At 41.2% G+C, this 22,665-nt stretch overlaps 1 protein-coding gene across 2 annotated transcripts in view; it reads right to left on the bottom strand.

Annotated features, from left to right (window-relative positions):
* Positions 1–22,665, bottom strand: part of efna5b (ephrin-A5b) — a 75,565-nt gene that overhangs the window by 5,472 nt on the left and 47,428 nt on the right. The window contains exons 2-4 of one of the 2 annotated variants that reach the window (XM_088374949.1): positions 12,207–12,499; positions 507–572; positions 47–127 (exon numbers count right to left, since the gene is read on the bottom strand). In XM_088374949.1, the coding sequence (XP_088231075.1) occupies positions 47–127; positions 507–572; positions 12,207–12,499 (440 nt within the window). The remainder of the gene's footprint in view (positions 1–46; positions 128–506; positions 573–12,206; positions 12,500–22,665) is intronic. The other variant, XM_088374950.1, reaches the window with a different exon arrangement.

Raw genomic sequence — 22,665 nt, 5'->3', positions numbered from 1 at the left:
ACAGATGTACGAAGAGAGTAAAAAAAAAGCAGGAAGCCATACTAACCTCGTGGTTCTAACGTATTGTCTACTTTGTCGTTAACATCAAAAACACGGTCATGTACCCCTATAGTTCTCACACAGCTGTCTATAAACAGAAGATAGGGAGAATGAAATCATCATCAATAGAGGTTTATACACCCCAGGTAGACATTTGAAGCCCCCCTCTCAGCCCTGACAGTCAACACGTCAAGCAACAAAGCTCATGGCAACATTCAGATGAAATACGGAGGACGAGAGCTGGCCTCCTACTTTGGATGTTTGTTTTTTTAAGTCAAACATATTCTTAGCGAGTAGCGGCAGTTTGGAGACAAATGAGAGCGGCATGTCGGGACAGCCAGCAAAAAAAGCTTTGTCGTGAAGTTGAGAGACGACATCGAGCTCTTTGTTGTTGTTGTTGTTTTTTTTAAACACATTAACTGTGCACTTCAACGGGCTCCACTTACAAAGCCTCGCTTAGCACTTACTTGATGGTCGGACGAAAACCTTCAGCTTCAGGCAGGTTTTCTTCCCGTTCTCAGCGACGGTGGAGGCTGGAAAACAAAACATTCAAATTGGAGGAGAGGATTAATGATGCATCGTACGCATCGGCCAACAACCCTCCCAAAAAAAGACATTTAAGGGCTATACTCCAAAGAAATAAAGGAACATTATGAGAATAGCGTTGCTGTGCAAAAACCACGATCGTCCTTATTTCAACTCAGGTAAAAGTAAAACTATGACTTCATTCACTCAAGTTGGAAAACCAAGTTTATTATTAGAAAATGAATGGAAAAAAAATCTCAGAAAATTTTAATTTTACTTTATTTTTCACAAATTATAAAAAGTATGATATAATTGTTGAAAAATCTTCCCTTAGACAAAGCTCAGGTGTGTCTTTTCTGAGTGCTCAGACAAAAGATCCACTCACAGCTACTGTACAGGCTGTGCCACATGTGCCATGTCAGGCAACAGAGTGCTCTTATAATCCCTCGTGCCAATATAGTGTGTGTGCTGGTTGACCACTAATGGCAACGTAGTGAGGCACCAGGTGTTGTCTCCACTAAAATGGGGATTGGGGGTGAGGGGGTCAAACACATGTCACTTGGAGTGCGGCGGGACCATCCATCCTGGGGAGCATTTTAAAAATACACAGGTCACGACTTTGGATTTTAACACAAAACAAGAGTTGTTTTAAAATACCTTTGTACCCACTCAGTCATCACCAAAATGATTCAACTCGTACTAGAGGGGAGCAGATATAAAAAAATCTACTGCTGACTTGCGTTTTTCTAAATGAATATAAAATCAATTTTTCTATCAAAGGCACACTTATTTTTTTTCCTCCAAATTTCCACAGCTCATCAAGCCTCCATCTTGCCGGTGTTATCCCTCTCGAGTGCTCTGTTAGCGTTAATGTTGACGCTACATCAGCTTTTATGTGCTCCTCGGTCATGTGTCAGCGTGCGCGGGAGGTGACTGGTAGATCAGATTAGATGCTCTTTTCCACAGCAGAGTAGAGAGCGCCAGCCCTTATCGTTATTATTTCGGCACACGCTAACGAACCTCGGCCGTAGTCGCACAATGGATGTTATTCTTCTTATCTTCCACTATTATATTTGATGTACACACAAAGATAACAAACACACAATTAGTGGCACGCACACATCTTCCAGATGTCTTATCTTCATCATCATCACCATCGTCATGGGCAGATCTGAGCCCCGGCCATCGACACGAGTTACTTAGCGGCGGCAGCTGGTCGCGAGAGAAGTACGGCTGCCACGAAAAAAAGGGCAAAGAGCACGTGGAGGGGTCTCCGTCGTGATGACAGTGAAGCTGAGCCGCTGGCATATTTAGACGTTTGTTCACAGCGCACATGGTCTGCGGCGAATGAGTTATAAAAACATTACATGAGCGACAAGAGAGCGCTTTTTATCGATGCGTGTACACGACAGAGGCCAAAGTTCTCCAAGCTACAAGATATTTACAGCTGCAATTAGATACTCTGAATAGTGAATACAATTAGAAGAAATCTATTTCAATCAAAACTTTTTTATTTTGATGTATTGAACTGAACTGTTGTGAGGAAATTGGGAATGATGTTATAGCATAGGCTTAGTAACTTCTCTATATTTGATTGTTGGTCATCATGGTGGTACTTTGAGTGCGAATTAATTTTTAGGTGATAGTTGATATCTGTATTAATAGAGTCAACTGGAAATTTGCTCTGAACCATGATTCCCAAATGCTTAAAAAGGAAGTCAGTGAATTTGGCTCCATCCTAGTGGGAAAAGTCCAGCGGCCAAGCCCGGATGTGTTAATGTCTGGGACGCTCCACATGACCGGGGCGTGTTGTTGCTTCTACAAAAGAAAGATGAAGCTTTGGCTCCACATGCCTGTCTTGTTAGCAGAAGCTCAATTTCTGAAGAGGATCCCTCCACCCTGGCCCATGCGGCCCATGCCTGTGCCTGTTTATTTTGGATTAACATACAGCATAGAGCCGGTTTATTGTTCTAGTACGCTCTAACATCAACACCTGCTATTCTGGTTCCCATCAGACCAGCCAGCCTCCTCCATCAATCCATGCAGAATGAGCAGAGGGGCGGCTTGGAGAAATGTTGTCCCAGAGATGGGCAGAAGGAGGGAGGGGGGGCTGCAGGGATATTTGGCGGGTCAGGACGGCGGGTCAGGTTACTTCTTCAAGCCCCGTCCCAAAGCTGGTAATGGCCGGTCCCTGCAGTGCATTGCATTATGCATCAGCATTAAGGCAAATGGAATGAAGCAGAATCCAATTACGGAAAAACAAACAGGTGGGCTCAACGCGGCTTAGGTGCTGTATTGTTTCAATCACGCATCGAGCCAAACCTTATTGCATCTGTAATGTTATCTGCAAAACACATTTCCTTGACCATTCCGTTGGAAATTTCTGCGGTCGCCGGAAAATATTGTTTATATCACGGATAAAGAATTTCTTTTTACAAAATGACCCTGGGGTAGCTTGGTGACCATGTCTGCCTCATATGAGAGGCCATTTTGTTCAGAGCCTGTTCTGTAATTTATTTTAAATAATGTAAATTAATTTGTATATTTAATACCCTTTACAATCATAAAATTATACTTATGTCTTCAATTATTTTAAGACTTTTGAAAGATTGATTTAAGTCATGTTACTGCTAATTAAGGCCTTGTTTTTAAATTCATGGTTTCAATACTTTAAGATTTTTTAAGGGTACGTACTAGGACAAGAATTCAACTGCCATATGCTTTGACCACAGTCTCTAAATAAATACAGCGCCACTCATTTTAACAATGAAATAGTTCAAGTCTTGCATTTTGAATCTGTCGCCGGCTGTGATAGTGATGATGATGATGATTAGCGCTGACATTTACACGCAGAATTCACATTGAACATCTGCTGTTCTTCAGAATAGCACCATTAACAGGACCTTTATATTGAAATGAGCCGGCGGCAGAGAGCCAACCAGAATTTATTCCCTTTTATTTTATTCCTAGCATGACATTAGAAATACGGGTGCAGTATGATTATTGCATTTTGATATATACGTCCAAATGCTCAATAGTGATTGGTAAAACCAAAAACATGTTCTGTTCAAGTGTTGAGATATTTTGAATTAAAATCTCTTCTCAGAGAGGTAAATTCATAGAGATTATTAATACTAGCAGATTTCTTCTACACAATCTCTTGACTGTGACGTCAATGTGGGCTAAACAGAACGAGGATTCCAGTGCAGAACATTCCGAACCGGGTAGCTCTGCCAGCTCACCGGAGAAAGGAACGTCGTGCCGAGTTGGTTTTGGCTTTACGAAAATGCAGCTGTGTTTGGGAACAGCAGATTCCAGGAGTCTGGGTTTATATAAACCAAGAGAGAGGGCCGCACTGATAAATATGTGTAAAACTTTGCTTTGTCATGTGTACATTTGCATTTACTAATGAGAGCATTTGCAAAGTTTGTCTCCAGGGCAAGGAGACTACGAAAGAGTCGACTTCAGAAAAGTTAGAAGTAAGGCAGGCATCCGGGGATGACTTTTAAATAGTGCATCTATTGTCAAGAACAGCATGCACCTAGCAACAAATAGAAGAAAACAGTAAAAACTACAGATCATCATCGAGAATCTACATGCGTGCTTGTGCTTGTCTGCATGCTGTGAGGGAGTAAGAAGATGGAAGAGCATCCACAGTGCCGAGGCCCATTAAGCAGATGCTACTGCGGTGAGTGCGCTACAGGAAAGAAATGATGAAGTAGGGAAATAGAAGAAATTGCATGCACGCAGCTGCGGAGACATGTCCCAATGGCCCGACATCTTCGAGCTTCCAGCCGATGTAAACCAAAGTCATTATTTAGGCAACCAATGCCAAGGTGAAAAGGTCACATCAATGAGGAATAACAAGGGTGAAAGGAAATGGCTCTGTTTTCCTTCTTATTTGCTTTCCTGTAAATCACTGCGTTATGTTATTGAATAGCAGATTCTGAGAATTGAACACATAAATTCAGGGTTGACACCTTGGTGGATTCAGCTCAAACTAATTGAGGTCAAATGTCTACTGATTGTAATTTCCAATCAATTTTCCTCATCCATAATTATCTATAACTTTTAGCGATGTGTTGAAAATCGACAAGGCTAAACTGTGATCCAAAGTAGCATCGACACGTTGGTCGTATTCATACTTAAAATCACAATAAACTGTGATTTGTGGAGTTGAGCTTTTTAAAGCGACCACACTATAATAAATCACAGTACATAATGTTTCATTGCTGCACTTAGTCTATATCCTGTTATCATAATATTGTTGTTATGGCCTTGGTTTCCACGAAATGCTCAAAGTGCAAGCATATGTGAGTGTGCATAAGCATAATGACGGAAGAGGAAGGAGGCAAAACAACAATGCACGGGAAATAAACAATTAGGAATAATTGGCAATTATCAATACAAGTCACAGGTTAACGACCAATGATAGCGTCTTCATGGTGGTGAATCATGATCAACTTATAAATACACCCAGTTGAAGCATCAGTAATTGTGGTTGACAAATATAGACACGTACATCACATACTTAGGATAAGTTTCTATCTACTTTCTCAGAATTCTCTCACGTTTCAGCACTTTGTCTTGTTTCTGTCTGGTGAGCATGTTTGAAGCTTTTTTGTATCCATGTACACATGGTCACCAGGCATATCAATCTAGTTTTAGACAGCATGCAATGAACTAGTATGCCAGAATAAATCCACCTATCGAAAATGGATGAGTATCGTTCCCAAGGACACATACGCTTGACATTCATACGATGAGCAGCCACACATTATGAGGTCCGACACACTTGGTGAAAATGCTGAATTTGTGTTTAACTCGTTCAATGCCAGCCCAGTGAAAATCGATTATTTGACGTTGGTAGTGAATGAGTTAATATCCTCTTGTGTGCAAATCATTTTTTCTCTATATTTTACAATTATACATTGATGAGCCAATAAGGCTTTGATTATGAGGGATGTGAGGTGAACATGGAGGATGTGCTGTGAAAATGGAGGAGCAAAAGAGGAAGTGGGACAGCCGTCCATCAATCAGGCCCGTAATGACGTATTCTAGACAGCGTGCGGCTACTATCCCTCTTCATTCATGTGCGTAGAAAATAGGCGACACATGCGTATGTGCGTGAAGGTCCAAGGCACATAACTCCATGCCGGTGACAGGCTTGATTCTTCATACAAACAGATGAGAGGGCTGCGTTATGGCGGCACCCATATGTAGGTTCCACCCTTGTGCCGCCAATGGAACGGGTGTCAGCTCTTTGTCACCATTAGTCAGCCTCCCAAAGAGCTAACGATCCCGACTCTAAACATCGAACCCCTTTTTAATTTGTCCATAAACCCTATAATCTTTATATGAGATGCCAACACAGTATGGAATGAAAAATTCTACTTGATGAAATTTTAAATGCTAGGAATGCAGATCCACTGTACCTAATGCTGTGGTCTTAGAGAATCACCACATGACCACATCAAGTATCCCACCCAGTCAGCCTGGCTATCTTTTCAGATGAGCTGATATTGGATATCTGCCCTCTTTCAGATTACTCAAATACAAGATGGTGTTCATATTATGAAAAAAACATGCTTGCATCAGCATTCCGGGAGATGGCTTTCACTTAAACCGCCGCAGCCTTGTGATCCCTGACCCGAGAAGCGCTCCTGCTGTCCTCGCTTATCTCTCCTGTCTGTCCAAGAAACTCACTCAGTCCTCACTCTTAATGCTAGCTTTTGCTGAATTGCTTATGTATGTGCTCAGCGCTACGGTTTTAAATCCCGCTGTTGATTTTGACACACACTGACAATAACCCACCTCAGAAGCCAAGACAGTTTTGCAGGGAATAAAAAAAAAAGCACATTTAAACTGAACTAATATTTTATGTGTGGGTTCCACAAGTAACATTTAATATTTAGCTCCAACATTGCTACATTTTGCAAAGCACCTCAGTGTCCAATAAAGACATCGCGCCAATAAAAAGGATTTACAATGGAAACTCCGAGGTAGACCGCAATGTGTTTTGGGATGCTGGTTGATGTCAGATTTGTTTGTACTGTATTTCGTAACCTATTTGTAATAATCTGTTCCAAGATCATATATTATTGATTTTACTGCACGGACATTTTAACATTCCCAACAGTCATACGTACTTTTTTAATATTATTTTTCTTTGGAGTCATTTTCACAATGTATCAAAACTAGTTTTTTAATCAGGAAAACTATGTTTTTGAAAGGAAAATCATAAAAGTCCCGATTTATGTCAATGGTATAATAATTCCAGTTCACTATTCGCATAATATATATTTTTGACGGTGACAAGATGCTGATATTAAACAAAACTGAAGAATGATGACATCCATGTGAGTACACTCCCGCTGCCCCGCTCATGCTGATGAATCTCTTTTGGTTAGTAGAGCAGAGCACGCCGCCTCGTCTTATTTAATTTCTTCAGATGCAACAAAAATCACCTCTCGACCCGCAGTAAACTGCAGGGGCGAAAACATCATTAAGCCGCGCTTTCTGCACATAAATATGATGTGACGTCTTAATACTAATCTACAAACAAGAAAGCTAATCAATCATACCCCTGACCATTCATTTTTCATCCTGCTTTCGCCTCAGCCTCTGAATTTTATTAGAGATGACAAACGGCCACGATGGCTGTTTATGCATGCATGAACTATATGTATGTATTCCATTAAGGACCGTTTTAAATATGAGTGAGACCTGTAGGGAAATAACGATTGGGGAAACTCCCCATCCAAAATTTCCAAATAATCGATGTCACGAATCCTTTAAAAAATATACTGCTCACCCTCATATCGTACATGAGTGCAGAATTTATGACTAATCTCGACGTTCAAGGATTGTGACCTTTGTCACAGGACACATTGGCATTTGTGTTTGGTGCAGGTGTGCAGTATGGCCTACTTGGGCGGCTAATGATGCATAGAATTTTCTCTGTTAGCTACGCAACACCACACAACACTATCCACTCACACTGGGAAGGCAAATGTGCTACAAGGTCACCGTCTAACTGCTGAGTCTGTGCTGAGCTGCAGAGCTCGTCAACATTTTCAAACTGGAAATGTGATGTAGAGTTTATTTATGCAGCCATGGCAACATTCTGTGTTACTTAGATTGGATGTTATTGTCTTAATTACTTTTCCTGCAGGGAACTAAAAGGTCATTTTGTTGCCCCAGTTAATCAAGCACTACAATTGGATGACTGGTGAATATAAAACGATGTTGTTTTCTTTATTTGAATTGCATTAGTATTGCAGTTCATTTTTATAATTGTTTTTAAACACATTGATTAATAAGTGGCTCGTTTTCTGAGTCTCTTGTCTGTTATGCGAGGGGGCCCCAGGGATCATGTTTAGGGCCCCTCTCTATTAATTTAGTAGTTTAACTAATTGGTTGTGGAAACGTTTGTCTGACAGTTCGATGTGGCTCAATAAATGTATTTGTACTTTTTTACTTAGGGGGCAGACAGTACGCAATTTGAGTGTTACACATATTTGCTAAATCTTTAAACCTTCCTTACCCACTTTACATGATTAATAGACTCGATGATGGTTTGGCAGCAATTATCCTCGTATCTGTACCAATTAATCCTCTTTGGACCAACCTTGTGTAGCTGATCACAATGCATTGCGCTTCTTGTTTGTTTCAGAAATTAACAGTTTAATTACAGAACTCAACATGACGCCTTGACATTAAATCTGCAACATTTACCCCCCAGTCAGAACTCTTAGGAGGCGCTACCAAAAATCCATCTGCTTCGAAAGACATTTGGGTAATGTGGCATTTTATATCCAAACCACCTCACAAGATGGGTACAGCCGCTGAATCATGACTAAGGCTGCAGCTATGAAACATTTTGGCATTTCAATATCCTATTGGAAATTCTATTGAATAATCTACTTGGTAAAATAACAATTATGAATACAAACTAGGCCAAATCTTTCATTATTTTATAGTTGCTTTAGTCCCAGTTGCAAGAAGGCTGAACGTAGAAGCAATTGTTTACAGATAACTGTTGTCACCAGTTTGCAACAGTTGGCTCAAACGCTCCCATGTTAATACATTGAACCAAGCATGTAAGCACGTTACGCACACAGGAAACGGAGAGTGTCCTGAAACAATATTTAACGCTCAGATGACCATAAAGCAAAGCCAGTAGACCTGCTGGTGGCACACAAACAAGATTAGCCAAAGATTTTCCGCAGCTGTGGCATTCAGTTTTGCTCTTTTAAAAGGATTAGAGATAAAAGATTAGAGATAATCAAGTCTGAGCCTCTGTTTTTTTTTTCCACCATCTTAACTCCTGAATATTCACAATAACGGCATATTAAACTCAAATGTAACCTGAGAGAATCACAGCAATTAGGTTGCCCGTCTAGTGCTTTAATTTAACAGCCTCAGTTGAATAGTTGTATTTATCACGGGATTATTGGAACTGCATCGGAATACAAAGATGCAGTTTGAGAGGTCTCTTGTACTTCTACTACAGAGAAACTTTGCTTTATGGCGGTGATGACTATAGTGGAGAATGAAACAGACGCAAGTAGATGAATGAATGGTACAAGTGTATTTGCCTTAATCTTCCTTCAGCTCTAGATTCTGTCGACCAAAGAGACAGGCCAATCCGTCAGCGGCCGTCCCGGCTGCTTTTTATGGACATTGGAGCTGGACACAATGGCGGCGGGAAATCACATGTCAGACGACTTCATGCTAGATGACTTTAATATCCGCCATGCTAGCCAAAGAGCCAGTATGCTCGAATCATTCAATAGCCAATGAAGCCGCGGGACACAAAAGCAATACGCCGTGCTACAGCCAAATGCATGTGTTCCATGGAAGCCTCGTCGGTCGCAGGGTAATTTAATCTGGCCCCCAGGACAAGCATCTCTCAGCAGCAAAAAATAAACGTTACAAGTAGTGACATGAGCAAGTGGAGGAGTTGTGTAACCCACCGTTAACCCCTATCCAGCTCTCCACCTCCTCTCATCTTCATTAGCAAGACACTGTGTAATTTGGGTCAAAATGACAAGGAGCTTATTGCGAATTTTGATAAAGATAAATAGTCAGATAAGTGTAAGGCCTCCAGTTTAGTTTTCCAGCACAGAATCAACAGCAAACTTTCCATTAAGGTGTGGTGGAGCAGGACGAGTGAAAAATGTAAAATCAAGCCTGGATAGTAATCTACGGTTACACTTCAGTTAATGGCGAGCATAAAAAGTTGCCGATGGAGTAAACACATCTTTGCAATCAAAGCCCTAATCGGCTGACCCGTTCCATGCTGTCGCTTGGCGAGAAAACACAATAAAAGGTTCACAGGCAAACTCATATTACAGTCTTAGCCAAAAATTTTAACGGCCGAACGGCTGGACAATTTGGAATTTGACCAACATTTTGTGGAAAAACTTGTAGGTTTGAATCATCGTACTGCAGCAGACAACATTAGAGCATTGATTCCAGACTCCGGAGGCATGGTGGAGGTAATACACACCAAAAGTCTCCCAATAAATGACACAAGGAAAAGACACCAGCCTCTTCTAAAAGAGTGACTCGCAATGCTGAATGATTTTCCAGACAGACATCCATTGGTACGGTACATTAGCTGCTAGTGCTATGAAGTTAGATTATTGTTACTATTATTGTTGTTAAATGTAGAGTGCTTTATTGAAATGGCACTGATTAACTGTTACACTTTTATGATACATTTCAAAATGACGAGGAATTATATTTGACCTCATTTGAAGAACGATTTATTAATTTAAAAATGTTTTCAGCCCATTTTAACACTGTTAATGAAGGAATGGAAGTTTGATTCTGATTAATTCAATTTCAAGTACTTCGAAACTGACTGGACTGTGTTTCGGCTTTAGAGTACAGTGAAGGCCACTTCATTATGGGGAATAAATTCCACGGTCAAAATCCGTGATACAGGAGGTTTGATCACAAACGTGTAGGCCGTGTCGAGGAGCAAAGAAATTCCACCAAATTTTGGTGCTGCTTCAGGATATATTTTACTCATTTACACCAAACTTCTGAGTAATGCATCATTTAACAAAAATGCAAATTTATATTGTTCATCCCTGGCAGAGGTCTGCCATTCTTGTCAATGTTATGTCTGAATGTTCAGTTAATCTTGCCTGGAGAGAAACTTGTTTTCCCTCATTAGTGCAAAAAGTGCACAAACCTTAAAACGTTCCCTCCAAACAGCGGAATCAATAATGCATAAACCAGACATGAAACTAATGGTCCCCCATTTCAGAACATAAATGTGCCATCAATTTTCAAATTCTGTATTAAATTTGACATATGCTAGCGACTGCGCCCACTCCTTCATCTCCCAAGAGCAACGCGTCTTTTGTGGGAGGACTAACATCCCTCAATCATCTTTTCTCCCATAAAAGCACATTTCAAGTGCCTTAACTTGATCTTATATGAACAGATTAATAACGTGTACAGTATATGAAATATGTTCCTATATAGAAGTGCATCACAATACATTAGATTATGGCTTAAAAAAAAAAAAAACAGTACTTAAGTTAAAAAAGACAAACCCATAAATTCACTACATACAAGGTGATGACTAAAGCTTACAAGAAACAAAATCTCAAGAAATAAGATCACAACTAACAATTAAATTATTGTAATGTACAAATTTAGTGTGAATTGGTCATTTCCAACATATTAGAATCTATGTCAAAAAAATGATATATTTCATCTTTTGGTTTGAATTCACTTAATTCAACATACCATATCAATCTTTAAGAATGTATTAAAGGTTTGAAGTTTATTTTGATTGAATTCCATGAACCTTCAATTCGTTCCTCCCGATGCAGGTGAACCACGGAGGTTTTTGCTTGCTTTAAGCACCCATCAATTCGCGATAACCTCAAAGTGACTCGCTACTAATGCTAAGACGCAGACAACTGAACATTTATCACGAGATGAAGAAGAGGAGTATGATGGAAGGTATATCTTTTGAAGTCTCCAGCATAATGCAGCTGGAGAATTGAGCAATAGCTTTCGAGCTACCTCATTATCCCCCCAGCCTACGAATAACTTTTCCATTTTAAGGAAAGGTTTTCCACAAAAGTGTCGACCTCAGCGCTCGGTGTGAAAACGTGGCTGACGAATTATGTGCTTGTGTTGGTATGCGTTTCATGCGAAAATATTAGTATAACTGTTACCTGAATAGATTTATAATTTTATTACAGCAAAAGTTGGCCTGATGGAAGGGATTAATTCTATTTCTGTGATTTATTAAGAGGAGAAAATTAATTCAAATTCCTTACTAAGGCCAAACAAAGTCCTGGAGCAAAATTTGAGGGCTTGAGTAAAGTCATAATGGGTGCATTTGTTTTATTGTGTATGTTTTTGTGTATTTTTTCTGAATCGTTTAACAAATCACTGTTTCAGGTTGCAATGGGCTACGAAAACTTATAAATTATATTTTTGCATTCTGGGTAATGGAAGCTAGATTTAATTTGGCTAATATTCACTTTTATTTCCATTACATGGCCTATATGAGTCACCAGTTTGGTATAATCACAAAATGCTGCATTTCAACAACCGATTGAGACATCACTAAACTGCCAAGCAATAATAAAGAAATGAAGACTCACAGATGTAGTAATATTCTCTTCCCGGTCTGAACTCAAAGCCCAAGGAGAACGGGGTGAAGAGCTGGAACTTCTCCGAGAACTTGAGCGGCCCGGTGGGCGAGTGCGGCCGGTTGCACTCCCAGCGCTTGAAACCCTTGAAGGTGTGGTCGCACGTGCTGTAGCCGTCGTAGTTGACCATGTAGAGGACGTAGCGTTCCGTCCGCTCCACGGGCACCGAGTCTGCGTAGTGCGGGCAGTAGACGTCCAGGTAGTCATTTATACACACGTCGATGTGGTAATCCCCACGATGGAATCTAAAAAACAGAACAAAAAGGAAGTTTTAACTATCGCTCAAATTAGTACCGATGAAAGTGTGAAAATTTAGCCCACGTATGCAGACGGCGCTTTCTCGATACTCTGCACTCTGTCAGTGTGGCGTTGAAATTTACTGGCAGCCGGCTCTCATCTTCAAGCTTCAATAAATTTCTTTACACGAGTTTGTTTATATCTATAAATCTGTCATTGCGCCACATACTTCCACACACATCTGCACACAGACAGAAAGGGAAATAAAGTGTGGGAAAGAAATGCTTCTCCAGACAAGAAAAAGCACTTTGCCGACAGAAGGACAAACGCAGACGTGGTACAAAAGACCGCGGCAATACAAGGGGGTCCAGATGAGAAATGTCATGATGAGAAAAACACTGCGGCCGGTCCCTGATGGCTGCGCGAGACGAGGCCACACGAGGGTCAGAGGGCTTTGATACATACCGATTCATCAGATGTTGACAACAAACCTAAACACGCACTCAACACATCTCATCTGCTGATGACAGAATAGGTCCCACACCTGCCCGAATGCTCCAAATTAGAGAGCAATTGCTGTGAGGGTCCATAGTGGCCTGGCTTCAGGGTCACTGAGAAAACGCCTGTAAAACATGCTAGTATGCGATTTTAACACTCTCCACAAGTGCTTTCAACGTGACAGTTGAGGCCACAAAATTGGACATGGACACTCATATGCACAGTTGGTGCCACTGACTCATTTCAACACCGGAAAGGTGAGCTAGTACTTTTGGGAAATGTTGCAAGTTTGCTATCTCCAGACAATTAAAAACTGAACAGACTAAACAACATGGTAAGATACATGAAATAAATACAACGTGGAAGGTAACGCGAGAAAGTAGATCAGGAAAAACAGCAGCAACATTTCTTGATTACCTACATGGATGTTTTTGGTTCTCAAGGGGACACTGGCTTTTCGGTAGCTAGTTGTTTACTCCATTACTTGTTGATCTGATTGGCCTATAATGGATGTCTCGGGCAGAGCCCCCCATCTAAACAGTTATTTTTTAAGCCCTTGAACTTTTCCCAATTAGTTTCTATTCACTGTTCCCTTGATGGATTTGTTAAACAAACCATCTGGCATGTCGGCTTAGACCTAGTCCGTAAAACGGGACCAAACTTTTAATTGAAAACTTCAGACTATGGGAAGGGTTTTCTTCGAGCACCCCAAAAAGCATGAGAGAAACTTTCGAAGGCTCGGGATTAACATATATAAATCATGGTAAACTCTTTCTCAGTTCCTTCTTAAAACTGTCTAGCAGAAAAATTCTGAGAAAACTGCAGGCAGCTTTTCCTTTCTCATCCTTGTTATGCTATTTCTCACTTTATATGCTCTCACTTCAACCTTCTCTAGTTGCGTCATCGGAGAGTTCCGACTCGAGGATGGATTTTGTCGGATCAAGTCGCTGCATATGTACTAGAATGCTGATCCGGCGTCTGCTGCACTACAAATCTACAAAGAAGCAATCCCAACACACATCATACGAGGGTTTTTAATCTCACACAACAATTGCGGCAATCTGCTCGGAGCGCCTTCACTTGTCACTTCATTTGTGTTGGTGTAATTGAATGATTAATGTCACAATAAAGTGGCAAATGTACCCACAGCCATTTTACATTACAGCGTGCATCTGTGTCAGCCAGCTTTGCTTAGTATATTCATTTTTGTGCATGTGTGTCTTTGTGTGTGTGTGTGTGAGCATTTCTCCCCCTCCCCTGCCTGTGTTTACTCTTGCAGGGTAAATACTGTTGTGAAGCGTTTACAAGCAAAGCATCAAGCAGCTCATCTGTAACATCTCATTTAAAACAAGTTTGCTGAGGTCCAGGAAAAGCCACGCATCTCTCTTCCTGTCTTAAAATGTCACCGACTTAATGGTAACATCCTTTTCATCCACCGGTGTGTATGTGATGGAGAGGAGATTTAGAAAGTCTGTATGTGTGTAGGTGTGATGTTTCATCTGCCCTTCTCTTCGAGCCTCGGGATTCACAACGATGGCGACTGGCCCCGACTGTAAATGAAGCTGAGGTTGTTTGGCCGGCTGAGCATGTAAAATCAGATACAAAAGATATGTGTCATGTAACCCAAACATGCAAGAAACACATTTGCAATTCCATGCACACTTGGTTGCCTGTGGTAGGTTTGCGCTATGAGAGCAGGGTGCTTGGCAAAGAAGCAGCGGTGTGAGAGCCAGAAGCTGGCACCAAGTGAGAAACAGTCAGGGAACAAGGAGGAAGAGAGCATTCGGTTCCAAAAAAGTCAAAGTTTACATACATGAGAAAGCAGAATACTCGCAGTTCCTAGCTTACTGTAAATCTTTGATACGACCTGAATGCACGAATACGAATATGGTTGAAAGAAATGACCAAAGCTAAAATGTATGTGCTCCGAGTTACTTCCCAAATATGAGCTCAGCTCAACTTGGGTCTGTCTGTTTTCCCATTTCCAACTCTCGGAAACCAAAACCACACTGTACTGAACACGGTATTTGGAAGGCGACACGCAAACATCTGGCAAAATGTATAAAATCGAAAATGCTAATCTAAATAAAGAGGCATCATCGGCTGGATCTTTAGCCTTGCCATCTTGCGGCTATTCTTAGTATTCTATCAACTGCCTCACGGCAGGGAGAGGAAGTCATTCTTCATCATAAAATGGACGTGTTCAAATATATGGACATCAACATCTGTATGCGACGCACCAGCGGGATTCAAATGAACTGTAGCAGGTAAAATGAGTGAAATGGAGGCAGGGGAAATGCTGTCGTAACAGCGGCGAGCTGAGGGAGCTCTAAAAGTTTTGGGAGCATCTTCGATGAAAGACATTTGTAATGTAGTCGCGGAAATTCTCGGCGTTCTCTTTTAAATTACCCCTGTCAAGAAAATTAATATGTAAATTTGAAGAAGAGGCCTGGACACCCTGGACTGGTCGTCAAACAATCGCAGGGCACATAAGGACAAAATAGTCACCAACTATGGTCAGTTTAGAATCTGAGCCAAGTTTCAAACCCTCAACCTCAGATCGGTAATGCCGATGAACTAATCACAGCAATTAAAACTGATTCTAAAAGCTGGCAAAATGAAGCTGGAGATGTTGTGGAATGACTAAGCCAAAAACACACTTGACCAATCCATTACAGTCATTTTTCCATTTTATAATATACTTCTTCACAATTAACTTGCAAGCTAGGGGAGGATATCTGGCACAAAAACAGTTAATTAAGGAGCCGTTTTAAATGGTGGGCTAATTGTAAAATGGTGATAATTACATCCCTGTGTTATGGTGCAGCTGTCTCAGAAGACACCACAAAAGTCAGCCAGGCGAATCAACCCGAGCCAAACATGGCTTGGATGTTCCAAAGTTAGGAGGGAGTCCAAAATCTTATCATCAACTGATAACAAGGATGCTCCAACAGACGGGGTCAAGAAATATCCACACACAAGCACGCTACAATATGAAGAGTCTAAATTTGGAAACGTGCGACTCGCCATCACACTCTTTGATTGGCTCATTTCCATTTCAATTACACACCCTGGTGACACCGCAGGGAGACAAATGCACACCTATCGGCACACGCGTTGTCCCCCGCTCGCATGTCATAATAGACTCCCATCAGGCAGCTTTTCAGAGTGAAAAGTGATTCAAGTCCTCCAAATCAGATGAAAAATTGAGATCCAATGGCAATTTTTGCTAAAAGGTGCAGTCCAGTAGAAGTGTCAAGATGGGATAGTGCTCCTCCACAATACGTCATTATTTGCACCCCGGTTATATCACAGATTTTTTGGGGTGTTTATCTGTCTGTGGCGTCACCTGACAGAGAAAAAAATAAATAAATATAAAAAATTCTGCGTTTTGACAGTATCTCCTGTAATGCTGCCACGTGTGGGGGGAAGGAGAGTTGCAGATGCACTTTTCAGACGATTATTAAACGCCCGAAAATGGTAAAACACAAAGACAACCCAAGCTGCTGTAGGCCTCAGCTCACATCTAAACTCTTACACACCACCTTACCCCACTTGTTTTTTTTATGCTAACAAACGCTACACTAGGAAATTTCTCATCTTGGGCGCTGATCGAAATCAGGTAAGTCATCTCGATTATATCGCCGAAGCTATATAAACACACAAAAACAGCCACACACCAAACAAACCTTGTGCCGCCCCAAAAAAATGCACACAGACCGAATGCCGTTTTTTTTTAAGAGCAAACAATTCATACTGTCTTGACAGCCGCTCACGTGAGAGAGCAATAGTTCTTCCTCCCTTACGCATAACAGGTCTTTGCAGCATTTTCCTTTTACTTTTCGATTTTTACGCCTACCTGAGTTCCTCGCTTCACCCGCCTTGCGCGTGACCCTGAATTAGATTTATTTACATTACCACACCTCTCCCTGGTGAAATTCATACATCTGATTTTCAATTTATATCCTCCGGCACTGTTTTGTTTGCCTGATAAATCAAATCACAAACCTAGAAAGTCGAAACGTACAAGGACCTTAACAAGAAAAAAAAAGTGCAATTGTTTTCTCCAAATTGTGTATCTTGTTGAGTGTTTGTATGCTCGAGAGCCTACGTGTTGGTGACGTGATTGATCATTTGTTGAATTTGGTCCAGAAGGAAAATATGTCAAGAGGGGATGAACTCAGACTGAACCCGTATTTGGATTATCCATGCAAAAACTATCCAGGATCTTTCAACATGTTTTGTATGCTGCAGATGCACCGCGCAAACACTTTGTGGTGGTTTGTGCAGATGTCTAATTACGCACGCAGCACCAGTGTGATATAAGAGGAGCAATGCCACATCGTGCACATCAATCTGTTCCAGCATGGTGGTCGAGCAGATTTTGGATTTGGACATTTTTTCCCATAGGAAATAATGTGCAGCACGGTCAAAAGTGGTTAGCACTTCTGCGGCACACTCGAGAGATTTGGGATCAAATCTCAGTTGGAGTGTCTCTGTGTAGAGTTTGCAGGTTTTCCCATAGCTTGCGAGACTTTCTACGGGTACTCCAGCTTCTTTAATTATGGTAAAAGAGTTTCAATTCTGATCTAGTGGCAACTAGTCCGGCTTGTTGAAGCTGCTCCGTTTCTGGAACATGCCAAATTAAAATGGTGTTTGACTTAAAAAGCTTAGTTTCCGCAAAAAATAATTTCTAGCTCAAGGGTGTTCAACTTTCGAAATTCCAAGTGTACTGTGATACATTTCTTTGCGATTGCATTTTTCCAAATGGCTCTTCAAGCCAATGTGGTGTTCACCTTGTTACGTCTGATGGCAGGAGACTGTAATGAAGAGCAAGGAGAAGGAGAGCAGCAGATAAGTGCATCCAATATTTCCTCTCCGCAATAATCTTTGCTGTTAAATTAAATTCCTCTCACCAGCTCAACATTTGTGCAAGTCTCTTTTCTTCAAAAGCTCAGAAATGGAAAACATTTTTCTCCCTTTTTGTCCAAGGGACCGACAAGAAATTACAATGCCACCCTCAGTCATATCGAAGTCCATGACATAAAACAGACTTTCTCGTCTATCACAGCAAACTACGCTTAGGCTCAGACATGCTTCCGTGGCAGATAACAGTAAAGAGAGGAAATGAATATTTTAAATGGTATGATGACATTTCTGCAACAAAGTCAGACTGGAATGAAAAGAAATACAGATGTCCTAAAGCCAAATAATGATCACAACCTCTCACAGAAAGCACAACAGAGTGTTGAATGTAGAGCGCCTTCATTTGAGTTCTGTTACTGTTCGTTATGGTTGCCAGAGAATACAAAAAATAATCTTTGCTGTGATTGACAATGATGACACAACCAACTGATACACAACTTGGGCCAGGTGGGAGTAGTGCCAAAATAGATTCAGCAGATGGCGCTGCACATGCAAAGTTGATTTCAGATGTTATGATTTGTAATCAAATGAATCGTACCGTCACGTTTCACTTTGTTTGGCCTTGGCATAAATCTGCAAGGAGACGGCGGGAAGCTCTGAGGTATCAAAGTACTGGAACAAAGCAACCGAAGCAGGAGCACTGAAGTCATAGTTGACAGACGCATTCCAGCTTGGCTAACAGGCCGATAGGTTTACGGTCTCAGCGGGAGTTTGGTAAGAAGACACACAGAGTTAAACTGCGTCGTATATTTCCGCTAATGTGGATGCAGGGCGGAAAACGTTGCGGATGCTTTTAAAGGCAGACATGTTTTTCTTGGTTATTGTCATGGTTTGCGCATCATGGTGCATTTTACTCTCTACATGTGGTGTTGCTTTATTGGGGGGTGGTAAGCTGAGAGCAGGTGGTCAAGCTAGTATAATATAGTGTCTGTCAGCAAAGAGAGGCACCTCCTCATACATTCCTTCATCCCGCTCACTTTCATCATCAAGCCTTTTGCTCATGCTCCCCTTTCGCTCTTGTCACCAGCCTGCAACCGCAACCCACCGTTGCCCTGCCCACCACCGTCACCCTCATCTGCCATCTTAACCATATTCATTTCTGCCATTTACGTCTGTCAGTGCTCATTTCGCCCCAGGGACGAAGACAATGAATTAAGAGCAGCGACAGACAAGTTCTTGTTCTGTTCTTCCCGGGCGAATGTTTGATGTCCGCATCAGCTATGCCGTGGCTCAAATCTAAATCAGAGATGTGGAAAAGAATGAAAGAGAGACAAATACTTCCTCTGAGCTCTAGCACTCTGCCAACCGACCATTTTTATGGGTGTGAAACACTGATGTGTGGAGACTGGGGGTGGGTCCGGGGGTAAAAGGATTTCTTTATGTCTCCGCCCGTCACCAAGGGAGTCTTGGGAAAAATGACACATCCCTCCTGCAACATCCTGTCAGCCCCTGGGGCCATCCTTGTGAATTATAGCCTCCCCAAAGCCACTTCAATGCCTCTGTAAATACTGTACAATGTGTACTGGGATGAAAGGAGACGTGTGCTACATTCATTGTATGCATGCTCACGGACAGTCCCTTAGTGTCAATTAATAGTCAATTGCATTGGAGACAAATTGGAAAGGGACAATTAAGAACAGAGAAGCCTCTCCCAGTTGAAGCATTGGCAAAGTTACAAATCTTTGCTGAAATAATGTAGTGGGTGACTCGCAAATAGTACTTCAAAACTTTACAACCTTTGAAATATGAGGGATCCGTATCATGCGGTGACAAAACTCCAGTTTTTAAAAAGAATACCTCAGTAGCTCGAAGTGGAGACATTTTAGACTTTTTTAGACTTTTTGACAAACCCTATGAAGTGGTAAACAAGTGTATGGAATCTTTAAAATATTGATATGATGCTTAAAAAAAATCCGTATAAAAATATATATGACTGAGATATCCACCATTGTGTGGAATTGTAGTAGATTGTACTTAATGGAATGTCCAGCAACGATATATTCTTGAGTACTCGCTCTAGTCCTTTAAAAATAGCCTTTTTGAAAGTGGAAAAAGTGCTCATTGTCTTTTAAATTGATGTGTTTGGCTTGTGAAGTGCTGCACTTGTATTAATAATACAGAAGCGCCACTAAGTAGACTTACATCATCCGCATACTATGAAGCCTCTCTCGCTCTCTGTAGTTTAGTCTTGGATTACTGAAAAATACTTCTATAGCGCTCAGTTAAGACACTTTTCTTGTAGAAAGTTGTTTGAATGCCAGGCCCTGACACTATCTGCTTCTCAGATCAAAATGTGAACAGCTGGACAGAAAAAAAAAAAAAGGCTTTATTATGTTCTGAAAACTGCAGAATATTGCGATAAAGAAGTGATGGTCAATGACATACACAAACGCTTGTCACGTATGCATTGACATATAATGGCATCCCCCTTAACCATAGACTTTACATGCTCGCAGACAAAGACACGCTGACCTTCAAGGTGGGTTTCCATGGAGCTGTTTCTGGATGGTAGAATGTCACTGATTTCATAAAGTCACGACCCTCCACAGTTCAAAAGCAGCTGCCAGTATACAAGGGTGATGCTTGCACACGCCAACAGAGTGCTAAATGATCATTAAAATATATACAGATACTTCTTAGGTGGCGGAATTTGTCCTGGATAAATAGCTGCTCTCATGAGAGGATTGGATAAATACAAATTAAAACTTATCTGCTTTTTCACTCTTAATAAAAAAGAAGAGGTTGCAGTTTATATTTTAATCATGTAATTATTAATTACCGCCAGCTATGCGGTTAAATAAATTCACAGCGGATACTCATGTACTACAATTATAGAACACATTTTTCGAAAAGAAATAATAGAAATAGAAATAATGTATTGTTGTGTGTAAGGTGTAGCAATGATAAAAAGTAAGAGCGAGTAAAACCAAGGCTTTTAAAGTGAATTTTTTGACAAGAACAAAAAACAAATCCCCAAGAAAAAGCCAACTATAATTATGAATAAATACTTGTCCAAATATTGTCTGAAATCAAAACGTCAGCGGCATTCAACTTGAAATGTTTCCACTGCATATCGGAGAAAAGCACCCTAGTGAAAATGAGTACTTGGCAGGATCTACGGCTATGATTTCAGAGTTTAGTTTTCCTGAGCCATTGGCTTGTCTGCTGCCATCCAGTGATGACAATATTTTACAACATCATGTCACGCTTACCCTCCCATTATCTGCTAAACTGCACATCGTCTCGGTCGGAGCATAGTTTACGCACCTTGGTAGGCAGGCTTGACGTGCCCGTCACATGACATAAAAACAGCAGTATTTCCTGATAGCTGTCCGCCCACCACCTTGCAAAGTCTGAAATATATCCCTCCCCAAAATAACAAATAATGGATAGTTTCGTCGGAATAGTGAGAGTGCCATCACAATCAGATCACACGGGCGCTTTTCACCTCACTAGACAGATTTTGAAGTTTACATTTTTCAACAAAGTGAAGAGAGGATTGGGCATATTTTAGGATCGTTTCGAGACGTCACGGATGTCACAACTACTTTGTGGCGGATCTGAGTCTTGGCTTTGTAAAATATGAGTCAAATATTCTCTCAGAACAATCGGTACGGATGTGTCTCTCTGGTCACATCATTAGGAACACTTTACGAAGGTTATCACGCTCGCTTTTGATTGGTTAACTTTGAAATTACGACCCCTTTTTTTGTTAGGTAATACAAAAGAGACACACACAAAGATGAATATTTTACGACCTTGAGTCTGCTTGGCTTCCTGCTTTTTAACACCCTGTCCTGGACTAAGTAGGTTTGCATTTATTTAATGAGTGCTAATGCACAAATGCACGTGTCTTTGCCGTGATTTATGAAGGCAGGAAGACATAGTGAGGCCGCTCAGGATGACAAGGCGAGAGCTGTAACTCCAGATGGGACAGCAGAGCTTTTGTCAGTGGTGATCCCATACCTCATGACTGTCAAAAAGTTATGCATGCCACGCTACATGTGGAGGGTGGGAGGCCGTATTCGTGTGTGTGTGCTGGGTATGAACGAAGCATCTTACAGGACCTTCTGGGTCAGCCTCCCATGGAGGAGCTGTCAAGGTTCCAGGAGGGGGGTTAAGTGGTGTGTCGGGTACTTTGACTGCATGTCTTATTGCGGACAGTGCCTGCATTCTATTGGGCGGCAAAGGTCACTTGATAATATCGACACGGGCATGCAAGAACATACACGACGTACATACAATTCTCAATGTTGTACATCACGTGCATGGTTATTCCATTCAAATTAATTTGCACAGTTCATGGCCAGATTGCAGTTATCCTTGTGCTGGTCTCAATGTGGTTGTCTTCTATGCATGAGGCCTTGCTCGTGTTTGTATTTATTCTCCACAGGCCGTGCACAATAGCAACATACAGACAGCCCAGGTCACGAGAAATAACATACAAAGGGCTGTTTTGTTAAGACGTGGTTGGGGTCAGAAAATTTTGAGAGAGGAAAAAAAAAAAAGCAGTATCTGCACTGCACCGTGCCAAACATGGGAGCAATAATTCAATACTAAACCAATAAAGGAAGCTGTCTGAAAAAGACACCCTCGTGTCTACAGCATTTTTGTCGACCTTAACCTGAAGAAGGTGAATTTGGGAGTAGGAAATAACTAGATTAAGACTTGAAGGCACACACACACAAGCACACAACAAAGAATGCGCACACTTTTTAAATCGTCTTAAAAATAAAATGATTCAATAAGG

Source organism: Syngnathus floridae, chromosome 5 (assembly GCF_059516105.1).
Source record: "Syngnathus floridae isolate MCC-2025c chromosome 5, RoL_Sflo_1.0, whole genome shotgun sequence".
Classification (NCBI taxonomy): Eukaryota; Metazoa; Chordata; class Actinopteri; order Syngnathiformes; family Syngnathidae; genus Syngnathus; species Syngnathus floridae.
This window is presented reverse-complemented; position numbering and strand designations above follow the sequence as displayed.